General features: G+C 51.6%; 1 protein-coding gene across 1 annotated transcript; it reads right to left on the reverse strand.

Annotated features, from left to right (window-relative positions):
- Positions 1-1,903: 1,903 nt before the first annotated feature.
- On the reverse strand, positions 1,904-10,637 carry LOC116497035 (cholesterol 7-desaturase-like). Its single transcript, XM_032200531.1, has 8 exons — positions 10,629-10,637; positions 10,029-10,206; positions 6,015-6,203; positions 5,683-5,861; positions 4,523-4,648; positions 4,112-4,231; positions 3,438-3,614; positions 1,904-2,065 (listed from the first exon to the last, which is right to left on the reverse strand). The coding sequence occupies exons 1-8, from the start codon at positions 10,635-10,637 to the stop codon at positions 1,904-1,906; spliced, it is 1,140 nt and encodes a 379-aa protein (XP_032056422.1).
- Between the last annotated feature and the right edge of the window lie 5,821 nt (positions 10,638-16,458).

Raw genomic sequence — 16,458 nt, forward strand, 5'->3', positions numbered from 1 at the left:
GCCCATGCCCACAGGGGTTCCCACAGCCCTGAGAGGTGAGCAGGGCAGGCCTGGAGGTCAGGGCCAGGCTCAGCCAAGTCCAGATCATCTGGCAAGCTCATGGTAATGAGGCAGGTCTGAAGACAAACTGGGACATCAATCTGCAGCTCGCAGTCAGGATCAGGCCTGGTGAGGGTAAGCAGGGTCAGCCACAGCCCTGCGATCATGGGGCAGGCCAGGCTGGGAAGTCAGCCCCAGCCCATGGGCAGGGCTCAGCTCAGCATCGACAGACCTGCAGCATCGCCTGGGACAGGGAGCAATGGCCCAGAGCCGTGCTGAAAAGGGGCTCCTTGATCATGGGCAGGGGATGAATGAAGGCCCCATGTGGGGCTGGTCAGGACAGGCTTCATAGTGCTCTCATGGCCCTGAGAGGCTCAAGCTGCCAGTGTGGGCAATACTCCTTGCCCAAGCTCCCTGATATCTTTTTGCGTTCCTTGCTGGAGCGTTCCTGTGGCTCCTGAAGCAGCGCAGCATGGGCCAGCAGCAGGACCACTTCTGCCATGCAAGGACACTCACACGGGGAAGTGTCTACACACACAAGCCCACACAAAGCCCATTTGAGTACAGGCACATCCTTGGGTTTGTGCCACAAGTGAAAAATGACAAATCACACACATGAGATCAGTTGTTAAAAAAATTTAATAGTAAAGTATTGCCAGTGCAATAGGCTGGTGTGAAGGGCAAAGGCACAGCTTGCGGTGTTATCCGGGGTGCTTGCCGGGGTGGGCAATGAACTCTGCACTGGCAGAGCCTGCAATGACATTCTCCAGCTCCTGCTCTATGGGTTAATGGTGAAGGAGGAACCGGAAACCTTAGCAAGGCACAGAATTCACAAGGCACAAGCAGGCGCACAGAGTGCAAGGGCAGCAGCCACCAGCCTGCTTGGAAAGCTGCTTCATTTGGGCATTTGCTCTTGCAAGCTTGTGGCATTGAGTAGCTGCCAGAATCCTGCAAACTATACAAGGCAGGCTGTTTCTACAGTGAATACAGGTTGGTGTGCAGCAAGGCAGAATTTATCCCTTTAATATCAAACATTTAGGCACAAAGCACAAGGGAACCTAGACCACTTTTAGCCATATTTGCAGCCTAATTTCTATGTGTCAATTTCTGAGCACAGTGACAGCAAGTGACACCTGTGCTCTTGCCGTGAGATACAAATTTTTACAGCCATCTGGGCATCCTTAGCATCACTGGAATCCAGGGGTTACCAAAACAGGATCTTATTAACATCCTTGACCTGCAAAGATGTTCTCAAAGTGGTTTGGTCACTGGGATGGTCCCTCTGCTTCCCAACTTGGTGCATGAGGAATTCACTCATTCAGAGCTCAGTAGGCTCGAGGAAGCCCACAGGTCTGGTGAGGGCAAAGTGAGCAGTTAAACCCATGCTGCCCAGCCTGCTGTCAGATAGCAGACAGCAAACATCTGTGGGCTTTGTAATTACACCTCTGATGCCATACAGACATTGGTCAAAGCTTCCCTAGAGAGCAAAGCCTGCCCTAGCTGAGGTGCAGAAGCAACAGCAAGCATGGCTGGGAAAGGAAACTTCAGGCAATAAAAGGCCATATGGAAAGTGTCTCGTTTAACTACACAAAGTGATGACAGCAGTGAGAGACAAGGTTGTTTTAGATGGGGTTCTGTCAGTCTTAAGTTCAAATTCAGAACATATATGACAGCAGAACTGCAACAGCAGGCATTTACAGCCTTGGGGCTTCAAGTGCCTTGAACACAGAGGGGAAAAGGGGGAACGCCAGGGCTCAGGCTCTCTTCCCTGCAGCAGCATGAACACAAGGGGTTTCAAGTCTGCACAGCACCACTGCCCACCAGGAGCCACCTGAGAGCTGTACTGCAGAGGGCAGCAGGATCCTCACCAGTCCAGGCCCTCCTTCGGTGCCGAGGGCCTCGTGCTCTTCTCGCTGTAGAACTGCGCGAACCAGCGCCTGTGCTTCTGGATGCTCGCATCCTCTCTGACCAGCAGCGGCTTAAGCAGGTACTGTTTGTTATTCCAGATGGTTATATCTCGCTCAAACTGGGGAGAGAAGGGTGGTGAGGAAACTGAATGAGCAGCTTTGTGCATGCTGCCTGCACACTAGGTTTATTTTTTAGCATTTCTTCCCAGTGGTTGGTGTGGGACTATTTTTAAACTGCAGCACCACTGCTCTCTGTCTGCAGTTAGCAGACATTTAGCCCATTGCAGCTCCCAAACAAGGAGCTACTTTCAGCTTAGACAGCCCCTGCCATGGGATATACTGGAAAATGAGTGGAGGTTGTGAAGGTAGGAGCAGCTCCACATGAGATTTTTGATTTGTTGGGTAGCTCCAGCCAACCAGGGCACTATAAATTAAGCACAGGTGTTTTAAATTCCACTCAGATATGTACCCAGTAAGACATGGAGTTTCCCTCCACAAAGACATCTCTGCAGAAATAAGTGCTGCTTATTCGCATTAGTAAGAATGCATAAATTTAAACCATCATTTAAACAATACAAGCTAGCAAAGCTAGGTTTGATTTGGGGTAGGTTTTTGGCATTTGAAAATCGTCTTTTGGCAATTTTTACTATGGTGCCCTCTGGTCAGACCAAACATTTTCCATGCTTTAACCCCTGACAGAAGGGAATGACATGAACTATTCTGACTGCTTAAAAGGGAGTTACAGGGATGACAGAGTAAGATTTATCTTGGTAGTGCCACCTGGTATAATGAGCAACAGCCACAGGTTTCAGGTTGAGAAGTTCCAAATGGACATTAAAAATAAAAATCAACACCGTGGGTAGAGCAGTAATGGAATGGGTCACCCCGAAGGGGGCAGTCTCCTTTCAAAGCTCCTAGACAGCTCTATGCCTGGCCTGAACTTGGCCATGGTCTTGCTCCAGGTGGGATTGGAGACATCCAGGAGGGCTCTCCCTCCACTTTTATGAATCCTTTTTGTAAAGACCTGGAAAAAACTCTGTCAGGAGGGGCAAGAATTGACAAATCTCATTATAATTTATTAGCAGGGATATTTCCTGGCACAGTTATCACTGAAGGATATTGGATGGTTTTAAAGTACCAGCCTGGGGTGCTGGAAATCTGGATGCAGTTATTAGACCTTTCAAAGATGTTCTACAACCTGGGAGAGGTGGCCTAACCCTTGTACCCCAGTTCCCCACCCACTGCAGATGGCTAGCATCTCTCCACCATCATAAACAGATGAGCCACTGCAGGGACCCTCTTCACTAAACCTTGAGTTTAGTTATTCAGGCCCCTGAAATGGAAAGATCGTGCCAAGCACTGAAAGGATCATGCCCAAGACTATTTTGCTCCTACATATCTCTGAGCCCACATGGGCTGGCTGTTACTTTATGCAACATCCAGCAAGCTCCAGAGGATCACTTCTGGCACATTCTTCCTCAGAAGCCTTACCTGTACACACTCTGCTCTCAGGATGAACTTGGGGACTATGGCCGGCACATTCTTCTGGTAGTAGATTTTGTGGACCACATTCTGCACGAGAGGCTCCAGTGGTGTCACAGTCTGCAGGATGACCCCATGGCCCAGGAAAGCATGCTCAAAGATGAGGAAAACCAGCCCTGGCCCCACCTGCAGAGCAAGAGCACACCATCAGGGGAGAGTGCCCAGCGGCCCCACTGCTGGAACAGCAGCTCCGATGCCCTTGGTAGGACAGGCTGCTCTGAGCAGGCAGGCAAGGACTTGTCCTCTTGGCCTACCACGCCATTCAGCTCAAGGGGCTGGTGGTCACCCTGCTCTCAGATCCAGCAGGAAGGGGTAGTTCAGTTACATCCATGAGGTCTCTGCTCCTGCCGACACCAGCTTTCATTTGTGAGACGAGAAAACACCCTGCCCTACTTGATTGTGCAGCTCATGCTCACTGCTATTAATGCAACCTCCTGCCCTTGGCTTCTGCAAGCTACCTCACCAAATAGGCTCACTTGGCAGATAGGAAATATGGTTTTGTGTAAGTAAAAGGGACCGGTCAGGATGCAAGGGCAACAGGGCAGGCACCGTGTCCGTGGCTCATCAAGCCACCTGCCTTCCCTGGTGTCCATACAGGGCATTTCATGGCACATAGGACATACCTGCCTGGCTGAAACCGACAAGTCCAGCAAGGGGAAGCGCTTCCCGAACACGGTTGCAGTGTGCTGGAGCAGCATGCGGGAGCAATGCTGGTTGGGCTCGGGCTCCGGCTGCCACTCGGCCTGGAGGGGTGGAGAAGGAGCGGCTCAGCCCAAGAGCCAGGGGTCAAGAGCATGGGCTGAGGGGAGGTAGCAGCGAGAGGGTGACTGAAGGGGGGCTGTGAAGGGCATCTAGAGCTAAGCACAGATGAGGGAGTGAGGCTAAAACCACTGAGGTACAGAAAAAAGATTTGAACTGAAGACTGAGGGATGAGGCAGAAGAGGTGAGGTAGGACTCAAGCACTGAGGCAGAAAGAGGACCTGGCCTCAGGGACCTCAACCTACTTGTGGCCACAAGGCGACGTAGGGTCCTACCTTCCAGACATGCTTCATAAAATCCCACACCTTGGACTTGGTGTATCTCAGATCAGATCCACTCAGAAAAGACGGTCCATGAAGAAAGGCAAGGTGAGCTGTGTCTGCTGCATTCTCAGGGATTTCCTGCCAAAGGGAACAATTTATCGCTGGTGAGAGCTGACCTGGGCAAGAGCTGCCTGTCTGTAGCAGCAGTGCTGCAGCAGCAGTGGTGTGGTTGCAGCATAGCCCAGGGCCCTCATCTCATGGCAAGAGGCAGCCCAGGGAGTGGAGGTGGGGTCTGAGCACTCACTGACCTGGGACCAGCTCTTAACTAGCGTGTAAAATAATTTAATGTGCAGCTAGAACATTCAGCATTAATATTAAGCTAACCTAAACACGTTAACTTCTGTAGCCACACGTGCTGGGACTCCAAACTTCCTCTGTCCCTAGAAAAATTGTAAAGAATGAAGCATTTTTGTGTTTGTGATCCTAATCTGGATTTCACATATTTTAAACCAGCGTAAACCTGTAAACCCCACCAGCCTGCCCGCATCAGGTCACTTGTTGAGGTTTTAACTGCTTTGTTACTCAAGTACACCACCTCTCCTGCAGCTTGGTGAGTAGCACAGTCTGGCCATAGCACAGACCTGTGTGCAGTGGTTCACTTCTGCTTACGGCCACAAAACTTCTCCCTTTTCCACCCTCGTTTCCACCAAGACAACAGAAACTGCAGTCATTTTGTTTGGCTTGGCACATTTGTCAGCATATGATGGAGATTATGAACATCAACAGCAAGATAACCGTATGTTTCCATTGCTGTCGTCAGTGAGTTGAAAAGCCTCCTGACAATAAGTGCAGCAATCCTTGAAGAATCTTTTTTAAAAACTACATCAGATATAGATCAAAGCAAATTAAGAGATTCCCTTTAAGTGCCACCCAGGACATCTGTTGTCTCTCAAACAGCCCATGGACCCTACATATGGAGAACATCTGCCACGTTCTTGCACAGTGATGCATTCCTAGGTGTTGGCTCTGCTGGCAGCAGCAGCTGCCCAGTGGCACTGGGTTAACTGGGAGAAGATGCCCATTAACGTGTCATCTGGGAGGAGAAATCCCTGAACTGGACTCCAGCAGAGGACCCAGACCCAGATGTGCCCCAGGTGTTGCCCCAGTGCTACCTGGATGTGGGCGTCCACAAAGTGCTCTGTCTGTCCCCGAAACACCCACTCCTTGGCAGCAATCTGTGGCTGCTCGGGCACAGCCCACGTTGGGCCGGTCCCGTCGCAGTGGTACCAGAGCAGAAGCATCCCGTTCACCTCACAGCACGGCCACGTCCGGACCTTGGCAAAATCTGGCACTGCAGGGAAAGAAAAGAATTGGATTAACACAATTATTATGAAGCCCACTTTCCCACTTTTCCCTACTGAAATATTTTAAATATTTTTTTAGGACGATGCCCAGGGCACTAACAATACTGCAGGTGCTTTCTGCAGATGCGGGAAAGGTTCACCTTTTTCAGCATATGGGATGCTGGTGCATTTTCCATCTTCTCCTCGAAACTGCCAGCCGTGAAAGGGGCACTCGATGCAGTCGCCCACGACGCGCCCGCCGGCAGCGAGGTTGGCACCGAGGTGAGGGCAGTAAGCGTCCACCACATGGGCCTGGCCGTCCCGGGTGCGGAACGCAGCGAGATGCTCTCCTGCAGAAAGAGGGGGGATATCGGCGTATCCCTAAAGCCAGCAGCCCCGGGCAGGGCCAGGTGGGCTCAGGGATCCGGGACCCGGGACCCAGCCCCGTCCGCGCAGCCACCAGAGGGCACCGGGCGGCCGCAGCAGCTGCCTCCAACCCCGCACGGCTCCCACCCTCAGCACCCGTTCTCTGGGCTGTCAGAGCCTGGTTCAGCTGAAGGAGAAAAGCCGCCTCCACAGAAATGTGTAAAAACGTGGGATGCTCCCTCTGCTAAAGAGGGGCTCCAGGTAGAGCAGAGCTGTGGCTGCATGTAGAGAGAGCCCCGTTCCTGTCCCTTTGCCCAAGACGTCTAGAGGAGAGCGTGGGCTCGTGAATTTCAGGAAAATCTGGCTGAAAGGAGGAGCTCTGTTTGCTCTTGGCCTCCAAGAGCCGCATGCACCACAGCCCAGCAGCTCAGTACAGAATCCCTTCCTCAGGCAGGGCTGGCTGAGCCAGAGCCCCGTCACCTCCCCGGCAGGGGGGTTCTGCCTAAACAAAAGGCAGCTCCTGCCCCAGCCAGCTCCGTGCAGGGAGGGATGGAGCCAGTGCTGGCAGAGCTAGGGCTGCATTGCCCCGACACCCAGACTTGCTTTGCTTTGCTGCTGGGTCAAGTTCCTTCTGCCCCAATGCAACGTGATGTTTGCCCCGCTGATATCTGTCTCTGCTCACTGGGATCACACTCCTCCCCCCTGCCCCCAGGGCAGCACCCTGCTAGCTCAGCAAAAAACTTGCAAAATTTGCCTTGGCTTCTGGAGAGACAGAGGCTGTGCCCATGCTATAGCCGTAGGTCTGTTCACGTGGCTGTGCAAGGAGGCCATGACTGCACTGAGTGCCATGCCGTCACCTCCAAAATTGCTCTGCCCCAAGGGACAAACCTGGTGCCAGACACTTTCCTGGCACAGTGCGAACTGCTCTTGTGCAGCTGCACACCTCGATGCTGTGGCACCATGCTGTGGGAGAGGGGCTGCTCGTCAGGACCTGGCCTGAGAGCAACGCTGGACCTGTCCCTTCATCCCCTTGAGTTGTGTCCTGGCTGGTCTGGGTGCTCGGAAGCACTCTGGGGGCTGTTCATATGGAGGCAGCCAGTGAGTTAAAGGCTGGGGTGCTCCATGTTCCTCTCTTCCATACGGTGTGCCATGCAGTGCACGTGTATTAACGCATCAGCTTGTGAAATCTGATTGTTATAGCTGGTGTTGTACCTTAGCACTCAAACAGTAAGAAATGAGTCCAAACTAAAGTCCAAAGACCAAACTAAGCTTCTGTCCACATTTTCCCAGACAGCCACACTGATGACTAGTGACACGCCGTGAGCTACACAAAGCTACTTCCTTTGGTTTTGTGTCCTGGGCAAAGAAAACAGAACAGTGAAAACTTCCCCAGCCTTCAAACCTAGAAAAGGTTATTTCTGCTATCTGGCAGAAAAACATGGTTTTACTGCAGTGCCTGGAGGCGCCTTCTTATCCAGGACGCCTGGCACTGCTGCCTTGCTGGAAGGCACTGGTACCTCTGCTGGCAGCTGGTGAGGGGAGTGGAGGTACTGGAGGTGCAGGTCCTTCCCCTGCCCCCAGGCAGCAACCAGTCATTCCTTGTATCAGCATTTTCTCCTGTCACCAAACTGCCTCTTTGCCTGACCTGAATTTCAGAGCAAAGGGGGGCTATGCCAGGAGACATTTCAGCTCATACAGCTGTTGGAGGTGACACAGGGTCACCAGGAGCAGTGGTACAGGAGTGGTTCTGGCGGGTCAGAGTAACTGTAGCCTAGGTTCCTGGGGGGTCCCAAGGAACAGCCCTGTGCCCTGCTGCTTTGCCCAGGAAGGTCCCAACTCTAGAGCTTTCCTTCTTACACCGCGTCTGGAACTCATCTGCCATGAAGAGCTGAAGTGGTACCTGTGGTCAGAGCCTTGTGGGGCTGCCTGAACTCCTCTCCTGGGACTCCTGAGCTAGCACTGCTTTCATCTCCAGCCTTTGTACTCCGGAGCCAGCAGAGCCAGAGGAGAAGCTGATCTTTGCTTAGGGTGGTGCATCAAATCTGATTATCTCCCCATGTGGCAGGACAATATCCCAGCCTAATATATGCTAAGAAACTCTGTTGTAAATGAATATCTAGAACTTAAGAGCCACATACAGGCACAGATGTTTTCATGTGAAATTAGTCTATTTTCTTCATGGAAAATGAATGGCAATTATGACAGGAATAACACAAGGCACAGAAAGAGACACAAGGTCATCATGCAGTTCTTGTTTGGGGACACAGAAGCTGGGAGAGAGCCCAGAGGACTCGCTCAGGGGCATTGTTGCACAGGAGCCTCCCCTGGGGTATGAGCAGCTTCACTGCAGCAAGCCCCAGGCAACAGAGCTGCAGGACACAGCAGTCCTCAGGAGAGCCTGCGGCTTTCCTGCATGCTCTGTGCTGTGGTTTGGAACGTACCTGGTCCCCAAAGTCAGGTCATGCAGGGACCAAGTCAAGAGATTTTTCTTCATCTCCTCTTGCTCACTGTCTCTGGAGCAGGGCCACATTTCAAGGCTATGCTCAGAGACTATCCCAGATAAATTAAACACAGACTTGGAAGCTCTGGGTTGTTTAACTCTCTTACTTACTGATAGTCTTCCTGGCACCAGTAAACTACCATCATGCTGCAAGGTGAAATGATTTTACCTGCACATTTTAGCTAGACCTGGAGGACTGGGTACCAGGGCCCAGGCTTCAGGTAGACAATGAAGTGATGCAACTGATAGGCTGGCAAGGGCTCTCCAGGATGTACATAATGAACTGGAAAGTTCCCGACACACAAAGAAACAAAACATCACAGGAGAAGATGGCTCTTGAAAACAGATCTAAAATAAAACACCAACACTGAATCTGAGGGACTTCATTGCAGAAACCTCCTTTATGATGAGGAAGGCACCTGAACAAGTCCCAAACCATCTTCAAGGCAAAAGGACCCTCGACAACCTAGGAGATTTTTCTGGATGTGGCTGTGAGACCTGATCTGCCCCAGGACAGGGGGAGCTGTGGGCACAGCAGTGCCTGGGAGGGGAACCAGGCAGTGAGGTGCCCTGTTGTCCCAGAAGAAGCCCAGAGGGGTGCCTTGCACATGCACAGTGAGCCTGTGCCATGATGCCCCAGCTGGGGTACCTGGTGCCTGTGGAAAAGCCGAGGCTGTGCCATGCTTGGTGCCCTCATGTAGGTGTTGTGTGGGGTGACCCAGAAGGGATACCCCAACAGAGATGCCTTAGTGCCATAGCAGAGACCACAGCAGAGATGCTCAGGCTGAGATGTCCTGCACACTGGCAACAGCCAGGGCAGGGAGCCAGCATGGGTGCTGGCTGGGATGGCCCAGTGCCCTGGCTGGATGCCCCGGCAGAGTGCCCAGTGCCCTTGTGAGGATGTCCAGGTGAGGGTGTCCTCGTGCCCCCACGGAGACACCCAGGCAGGGATGTCCCTGTGCCCAAGTAGGGATGCCCCCATCCCCTGGTGGAGTGGAGATGTTGGGGATGCCCTGGTGGGGATGCCCTGGTGGGGATGTCCTGCTGAGGATGTCCAGGTGGGGATGCAGCAGAGCTGTCCCGGTGCCCCAGTGCAGACGGCCGGGGCAGGGATGTCCCGGGGGCCCGTCAGGGATGCCCGCCGTGCGGGGCCAGTGCCCTGGCCGAGACACCCATCAGGGGTGTTCCCACTCCTGGGCACGGGCACGGCATTGATCGGGGATGCCGGGGATGCCCCGCCGTCGGGGATGCCCCGCAGCCTGGCCAGCATCCCGGGCCCAGGGAACGGGGACGCCCGTCGGGGACTCACCGAGCAGGGACAGGCTGCGGACGGTCCCGGGGGGCAGCTGCGCGGAGTCGAGGACTCGATACCAGCCGTTGGGGTACGGCGGCGGCCGGGCGCCGGGGCGGCGGGGGCGGCGGGGGAGGCGGGGGAGGCGGGGGTCCGCGGCCGGCAGGGAGCCCACCTCCCCGCGGCGCCGCCGCAGCTCCAGAGGCCGGCAGCAGCCCGGCAGCACGACGAGCAGGAGGAGGAGGAGGAGCAGGAGGAAGAGCAGCGCCCCGCTCCCCAGCCCCGCCGCCAGCAACTCCGCTCCGCACCACGCGCTCCCCATAGCGCGCCCGGTCCCGCCGCCGCCGCCCCTTATAGCACGGCCAGCCCCGCCCGGGTGGGGCTGGGGGGCAGCTCCCACCCCCGACACCCCTCAGGCACCCCCGGGCTGCGGCGGCTGACGATTCCTGTGGCTCAGCCCCCCGCGGGCTGCGAGGTGCACAGCAAAGAAACACAGCAACAAAAAATCACAGTCACAGAGTCACGGAGTCATAGAACTATAGAATAACAGAACTGTAGAATCACAGAATCTCGGAATGGTTTGGGTTGGAAGGGCCTTAAACCCCATCCAGTTCCAACCCCCGCCATGGGCCCCCAGCCTGGCCTTGGGCACTGCCAGGGATAGGGCACCCATAGCTCCTCTGGGCAGCCTGGGACAGGGTGTCACCTCCCTCATTGTGTAGAATTTCCTCCTTACATCTAATCTAAATCTCCCTTCTTTTAGTTTACAACCATTTCCCTTTGTCCTATCATCATCTGCTTGAGTAAGAAGAGGCAGTGAGCACAAGTTGCTGCAAAGGGAACTCCACTTCCACAGAAGGAAGTTTGTCTCAGAAGGAGCAGTACAAATTCTGTTTGATGGGTTATTTAGATCAATGCATACCACATCACCCTCCTGGGCTGCTATCTCATTCCCAGAAAGATGGGGCTGGTGTTGGGGTTGGCTGTGACAGCAACTGCCTGACAGAACTCTAATGTGTCCCTTGGAGTCCGAGGACAGCTCAGAATGTTGCCAGTACAGAAAAAGGAAGGGATGCTCTCGTGCAGAGAGGACAAATCAGGGCCAAGGAAAGATCAGGTTACTTAAGCATTACAGCTTGCTGTAGAATGAGGTAGGGAATTAAAGCTTGATTTAGTCCTAAGAATTGCACAGTTCAAGAGGCAACTGTAGAAAGCCCACCTGCTGCCAACCATGTAGATAAAGCCAGGGATTTCCAGGCATAGAAACCACCCCCCAAACTCTACATAGTACTAAGTAATTGAAAAGGGAAAAGCAAACAGAAATGGAGCATCTGGTTGAAGCAAAACTAGCATCCAAAAGGGTGAATTCAGACAGGTTGAAAGGCATGAAGACCCCTTACTAAAGGTTCAGGTAAATATTTTTGATCTATTGGAAACCTTTTCTAGAGGAGAGTGCCAGTGCAGCCATGCAGGATACTGAACAACCCAGAAGGAAGTAAACAGACATCCCTAAGAGAGGGGCAGGCTGCAAGTCCTGACTGAATGAGGAAAAAGAACAACGAACAAGGAAGAACAAGTGAAATATCTAGTCAAAGTAGGGCAGGACAAAGAGGGATTTTCAAGAGTAACTTACTAAGGGCATAAAAGCACATAAAAAAATACATCCACAGTGCTAAAACAGAGACTTTATGTCAGTTTGGGGATTAGCAGACCAAGGAATCTTCGCACTGTGCTGGTCAAGCCAACCAGGCACTGTAGTGAAGGGGCTCTCAGGCACAGGAATGAGTATGCTCCATTGAGGAAGGGACAACAGCACGTTTCTAAGTAGAATCTGTGTCTCACCAAGAGACCTTAGGACACAATACACAGCTGAACAAGTTCATGCTTTGTTCACTTGGACTTTCAAGACACTTCCTCTAAGACCTGTTGCAAAAGGCCCTTAAATAAGCCTGAAGTAACAGGAGAGGAATCCTCTTTGCTTCTTTAATTGGTGAGAAGACAGGAAACAAGGAAAAGGAATAAATGGTCAGGTGTTACAATGGAGAGTGGGGATCTGCATTTGTATCTGCCTATTCATGAAGAAACTGAGAAACGGGATAAACAGATGTCTAAATCGCCTAATTAAGATGGTTCTGAATTATTCACTACCGTAAAATGTAAAGTTGACTATGAACTACTGCAAAATAAACCTTACAAATCTCTCAGTGACTGACAGGCAAACAGCAGTGTCTGCCATTGAAATGTAATGCATGTGGCGAAGACTAACACTAGCTATAGGGTTAGCTACTAATTGGCACTAGGAAAGAGATCGGCATGTTACTCGACTTGGTCTCTGATCTCATCCTCTCACTGTTCCACTCAGCTCAAAAAAGACAAATGCAACTCTAGGAATAATTAGCGTTAGTGCTTTTGTAGACATGATGATCTAAGCATATAAGAGGGGCTAGGTCGATAGAGAACAGTAATATTTTCTGTTAGATGCACTGATACAGTTGGAAAAAATGATTGATGAGCTTTAAGGTGTAATATCCCTCCTTTGACAATAATTAGGAATGTAATTGGGAACAGAGCATGAAACCATCTGCACGTCTGGTGAACTTCAAGGTGCATGTAATGGTGGCCACCTCATCTTGCATGTAGTAAACTTAGAGGTGATACCGAGAAATGAGGGCTGTGATCAGAAGCAGGGAATGGCACCTACAGGAGGCGTGAGAACAAATACTTGAAGTCTGAAAATCAGAAGGCAATTGACACACCCATTATCAGTCCCTGAACTAGATAGGTCTCAATCTATGACTTTCCATTTAAGCTCATATTTTACACTTTTCCAGGTCTGAAGGAATTTATGAGTGGGCAGAAGGGAAGTGAGAAAACAAAAGGACACACGGACAACACGGGGGGCTCCAGGGTGCTGGTGGGGCACTGAACTCCCAGCAGCTGGGCACAGCTGGTGGGCTCCACAGGAACCTCTGCTTCTACAGACCGTGGCAGAAAACAAGAGTGGAACAGCCCATGGTGTATGAAGGCAGGTCTAAGCAGTACACACAGCACAAGAGCCATTTATAGATGGACTTAAAGGGTCCAGGAGAAGACGTGGGGTGTTCCTGGGTGGCACAACAGCAGAAGCACCCAGGAGCTGCTTGAGCAGCACAAAACCTCTGTGCCCATGAGGGGTGTGAGGCTGTGCCTTGTGTCCTCCTCTTCCTGGGTGCCTGTCTCTGGGGTAGGGGATGAGCAGTACTGGGCTGAAAGAGCCCAGGCTGGAGGGGAAAAACAAGCTCAGTGCAGAAATTTCCCTTTCATTCTTTGTATGCAATGTTAGGATATATTGAGAGTTTTTTGACTGGTAATGTAGTAAACTCAGCTATACTAAAGATTTTTGGGGGCTTGAAGTAGTGTGTATAATGCTGAATGCCTTTCAACATGTACAAAACCCTGATTCTGCATGCATGCTCCTGAGTTTGTTGAGTTACCTATCCAAGACTGAAATCTGTCAATCCCTACGTTTGATACATAAATGAGCAGTGGTTATGGTACAGAGAATTCCTTTGTTTCCAGAGACAGAAAACATTAAGTTTAGCTCTATCAATCAATCAATCAATAAATAGTAAAGGAAGAATGTGGTGTTTGGCTGATATTAGAAATCTTTGTATTGGCTTGGACTTTCTAGCAGGTTTCTGCATTAGAGCAGAGCTGGGTCTTGATGTGGTGATCAAAATCAGAAAAAAAAAGGCAATTCATGGGATTGCAGGAGGGGAATGAAGCCTTGGAGAAGGGGGTTGTTGGTCACAAAGTATCTCAGTGACATTTTTCATCAGATAAGGGTTCTACCTGTGTGTTCATCTTTCCAGGAAGCCTACCTCAAGACTGTGCTTCTTGCTTTCCAGATGCACTATGCAGTGCGTGTATTATGTGAGCGCACCTTAAGGGAAGGAGATAAGGAAAGAAATGTTTTCTTCAAATCCAACATGGCTTATCCTAGTCTCATCATGTTTTTCTTTATTTTTAGGCTTGTTTCATAATCAAACAAAACTTGTGCAATCAGTCCTCAATGTGTCCTTAGGAACAAGGTTTTGATCTCCTTGCAAATATCAATCACTCATGACAGGAGGGCACAGCCCTCCAGAGGGGCATGTCAGTTGTCACATTCCTGTGCTCTGGATTTTGTGTTTGAGCCCTAACCCACCAATTATCTGTTCTGACACGCGGAGGAGCACACCCGGGATCCAGCTCCAGCCTGCCAGCTGGCTCTGGGGTGAGGCACATCAAGTGCAGTAAAAAGCCTGGTGCCACACGGCTTCTGCCCCTGCTTGCCATACTGACACAACTGGGCCAGCTCTGGCGTCGTCAGGCTTGCTCAGCATCCTCCAGAGCTATTCCTGAGGCTGTATGCCTCACACTCATTATGCCTGGTGTCTTTAAAAAAGCCACATAGGGCAGGTTGGAAAGCAGTCCCCTATTTTTTCTGTTCTCCCTGGGTAAGGAGCATTCACATGGGAGTTGCACGGGGTGGGAAGCCCCTGGAGCGAGTTAAACATTCACAGTGATGTGAACATTTCCCAGCAATAGCATGAAGCCAAGAGAACTGAGGCGTCCTAGGCAGACCCATGCCATAGAATCACAGAATCAGAGAATGGTTTGGGTTGGAAGGGAGCTTTTTGAAGGTGATCTGGTCCCTTCCAGGGACACCTCCCACTAGATCGGGTGCTCAAAGCCCTGTCCATCCTGACTTTGAACTCTTCCAGTGATGAGGCATCCACAGCTTCTCCAGGCTTGTTCCAGTGTCTCACTGCCCTCATCATAAAAAAATGTCTTCCTTATGTCTAACTTAAATCTACCCTCTTTCACACTTAAAACCATTACCCCTTGTCCTGTCACTACAGCCCTTGGTAAAAAGTCTTTCTCCACCTTTCTTATTAAGCCCCCTTCATCTTTTGAAAGGCTATGATGAGTTTCCACAGAGCCTTTTCTTCTCCAATCTGAACAGCCCCAACTCTTCCAGCCTTTCTTCACAGGCAGGGTGTGGGGGCATCACAGAGCAGGGCTGCACAAGGTGAGGAGAGCTCTCAGTACTGTGACGAGCTCCTGGGAGGGAACTGGAAGGCTCAGGGATGCACATGAAGGGGCTCTGCCGAGGAGATGTGTGCTGCTTTACCCCAAAAGCAGGCTTCAGGGGTGCAGAGGTGGGAACCGTTGCACATTTCTGCACCCATCACTGTGAAGATAATGTCCTGCTTTAAGGACAGTTGGCTCTGGAGGGGTTACAATTTCTGGAGTGCCACTTTGTCCATTGGCACATTTTTCCTTCCCTGTTCTCAGCTTCATCCCACCCTGAAGAGGCTGGGCATGCCCCGAGGTCTCACTCTCCATTTGACAACCTCTGCCTACAAGGAGCCTGTCACTACCTGCAGTCACACCTGCCTGGAGAACCTTGTACAGTCCTTGTAGGGAATTTTGGCCCTCCAACATGCCTCCAGCTCCTTCAGAAGGTCAGGCCATCTCATGTGGGTAAGGTGCTGCACAGACACACTGCTGAGTCTCGCGATGAGCAGGAATGGTGCAACAGCAGCCTCTGGTGTCTTGGTGTCTCCATAGGGTCCCTGCAGACAAAAAAAACAAATGTGACAGCCCCAGGTGACAGCACTACCTCGTCAAGCAGGGCAGCCACATCCTGATGCAGCTTTATCACAGGCACCTAGGCTGTTGGACTGAGCTTCTCAGCAGCCATGCTGATGGCCCTGAAATGGGCTTCTGTGGGTCCCATCCAGCTCGCTGGCAGCAAGGGCAGGTGCTTGGGAAGGGCAGCATGGCTGAGTCATGAGTTTAGAGAGGAGAGCAAGGGGCTGTCTGAGTTGAACCCCCTTATAGAGAGGCAGTGGAGGTGCTCACAGAGCACATAGAGGGTGGGTATGTGTTATGGCTGGGGCTCCCCCATGTGCTCTGTGCCCAGACACTTGCCATTGTGTTAACTGTGGTGACTGTCACAGCATTACCTGAGCCCAGGCCCCAGCAACCTTCATGGTGAAAATGTGCAGGAAGCACCCAGCAGTGACAGCTCTGCCCAGCAGCCCCAGGGAGCTGGGTGTCCCTGGGGAAGGCTGTCCTACTCCCCATACACGGCGTACAGGCAGCTGCAGCCCAGCCACTTCATGGCTTTTTTTTTCCATCAGAAAATGGGGATTTTGTCAAAATGAAATTTTCCCTACAGAGTATTTCAGATTTGTGAATGCTGCTTTTCCCTTAGAAAATTATTACAATGAAAATTTCTACCTGCTCCTACAGTCCATTTGACTGTGCATATCCACGCATTCAGTCCCTTCTCAATTCCTCGACACTGTTCTTGTATTTCTGTCGTGGTTCCACTCGAGTGGGTAGCCGAGCTCCACCACAGCCGCTCTCTCACTCCCCCTCCTCAAAGAGGAATGGGGAGAAAATATGTGAAAAGGGC

Source organism: Aythya fuligula, chromosome 19 (assembly GCF_009819795.1).
Source record: "Aythya fuligula isolate bAytFul2 chromosome 19, bAytFul2.pri, whole genome shotgun sequence".
Lineage (NCBI taxonomy): Eukaryota > Metazoa > Chordata > Aves > Anseriformes > Anatidae > Aythya > Aythya fuligula.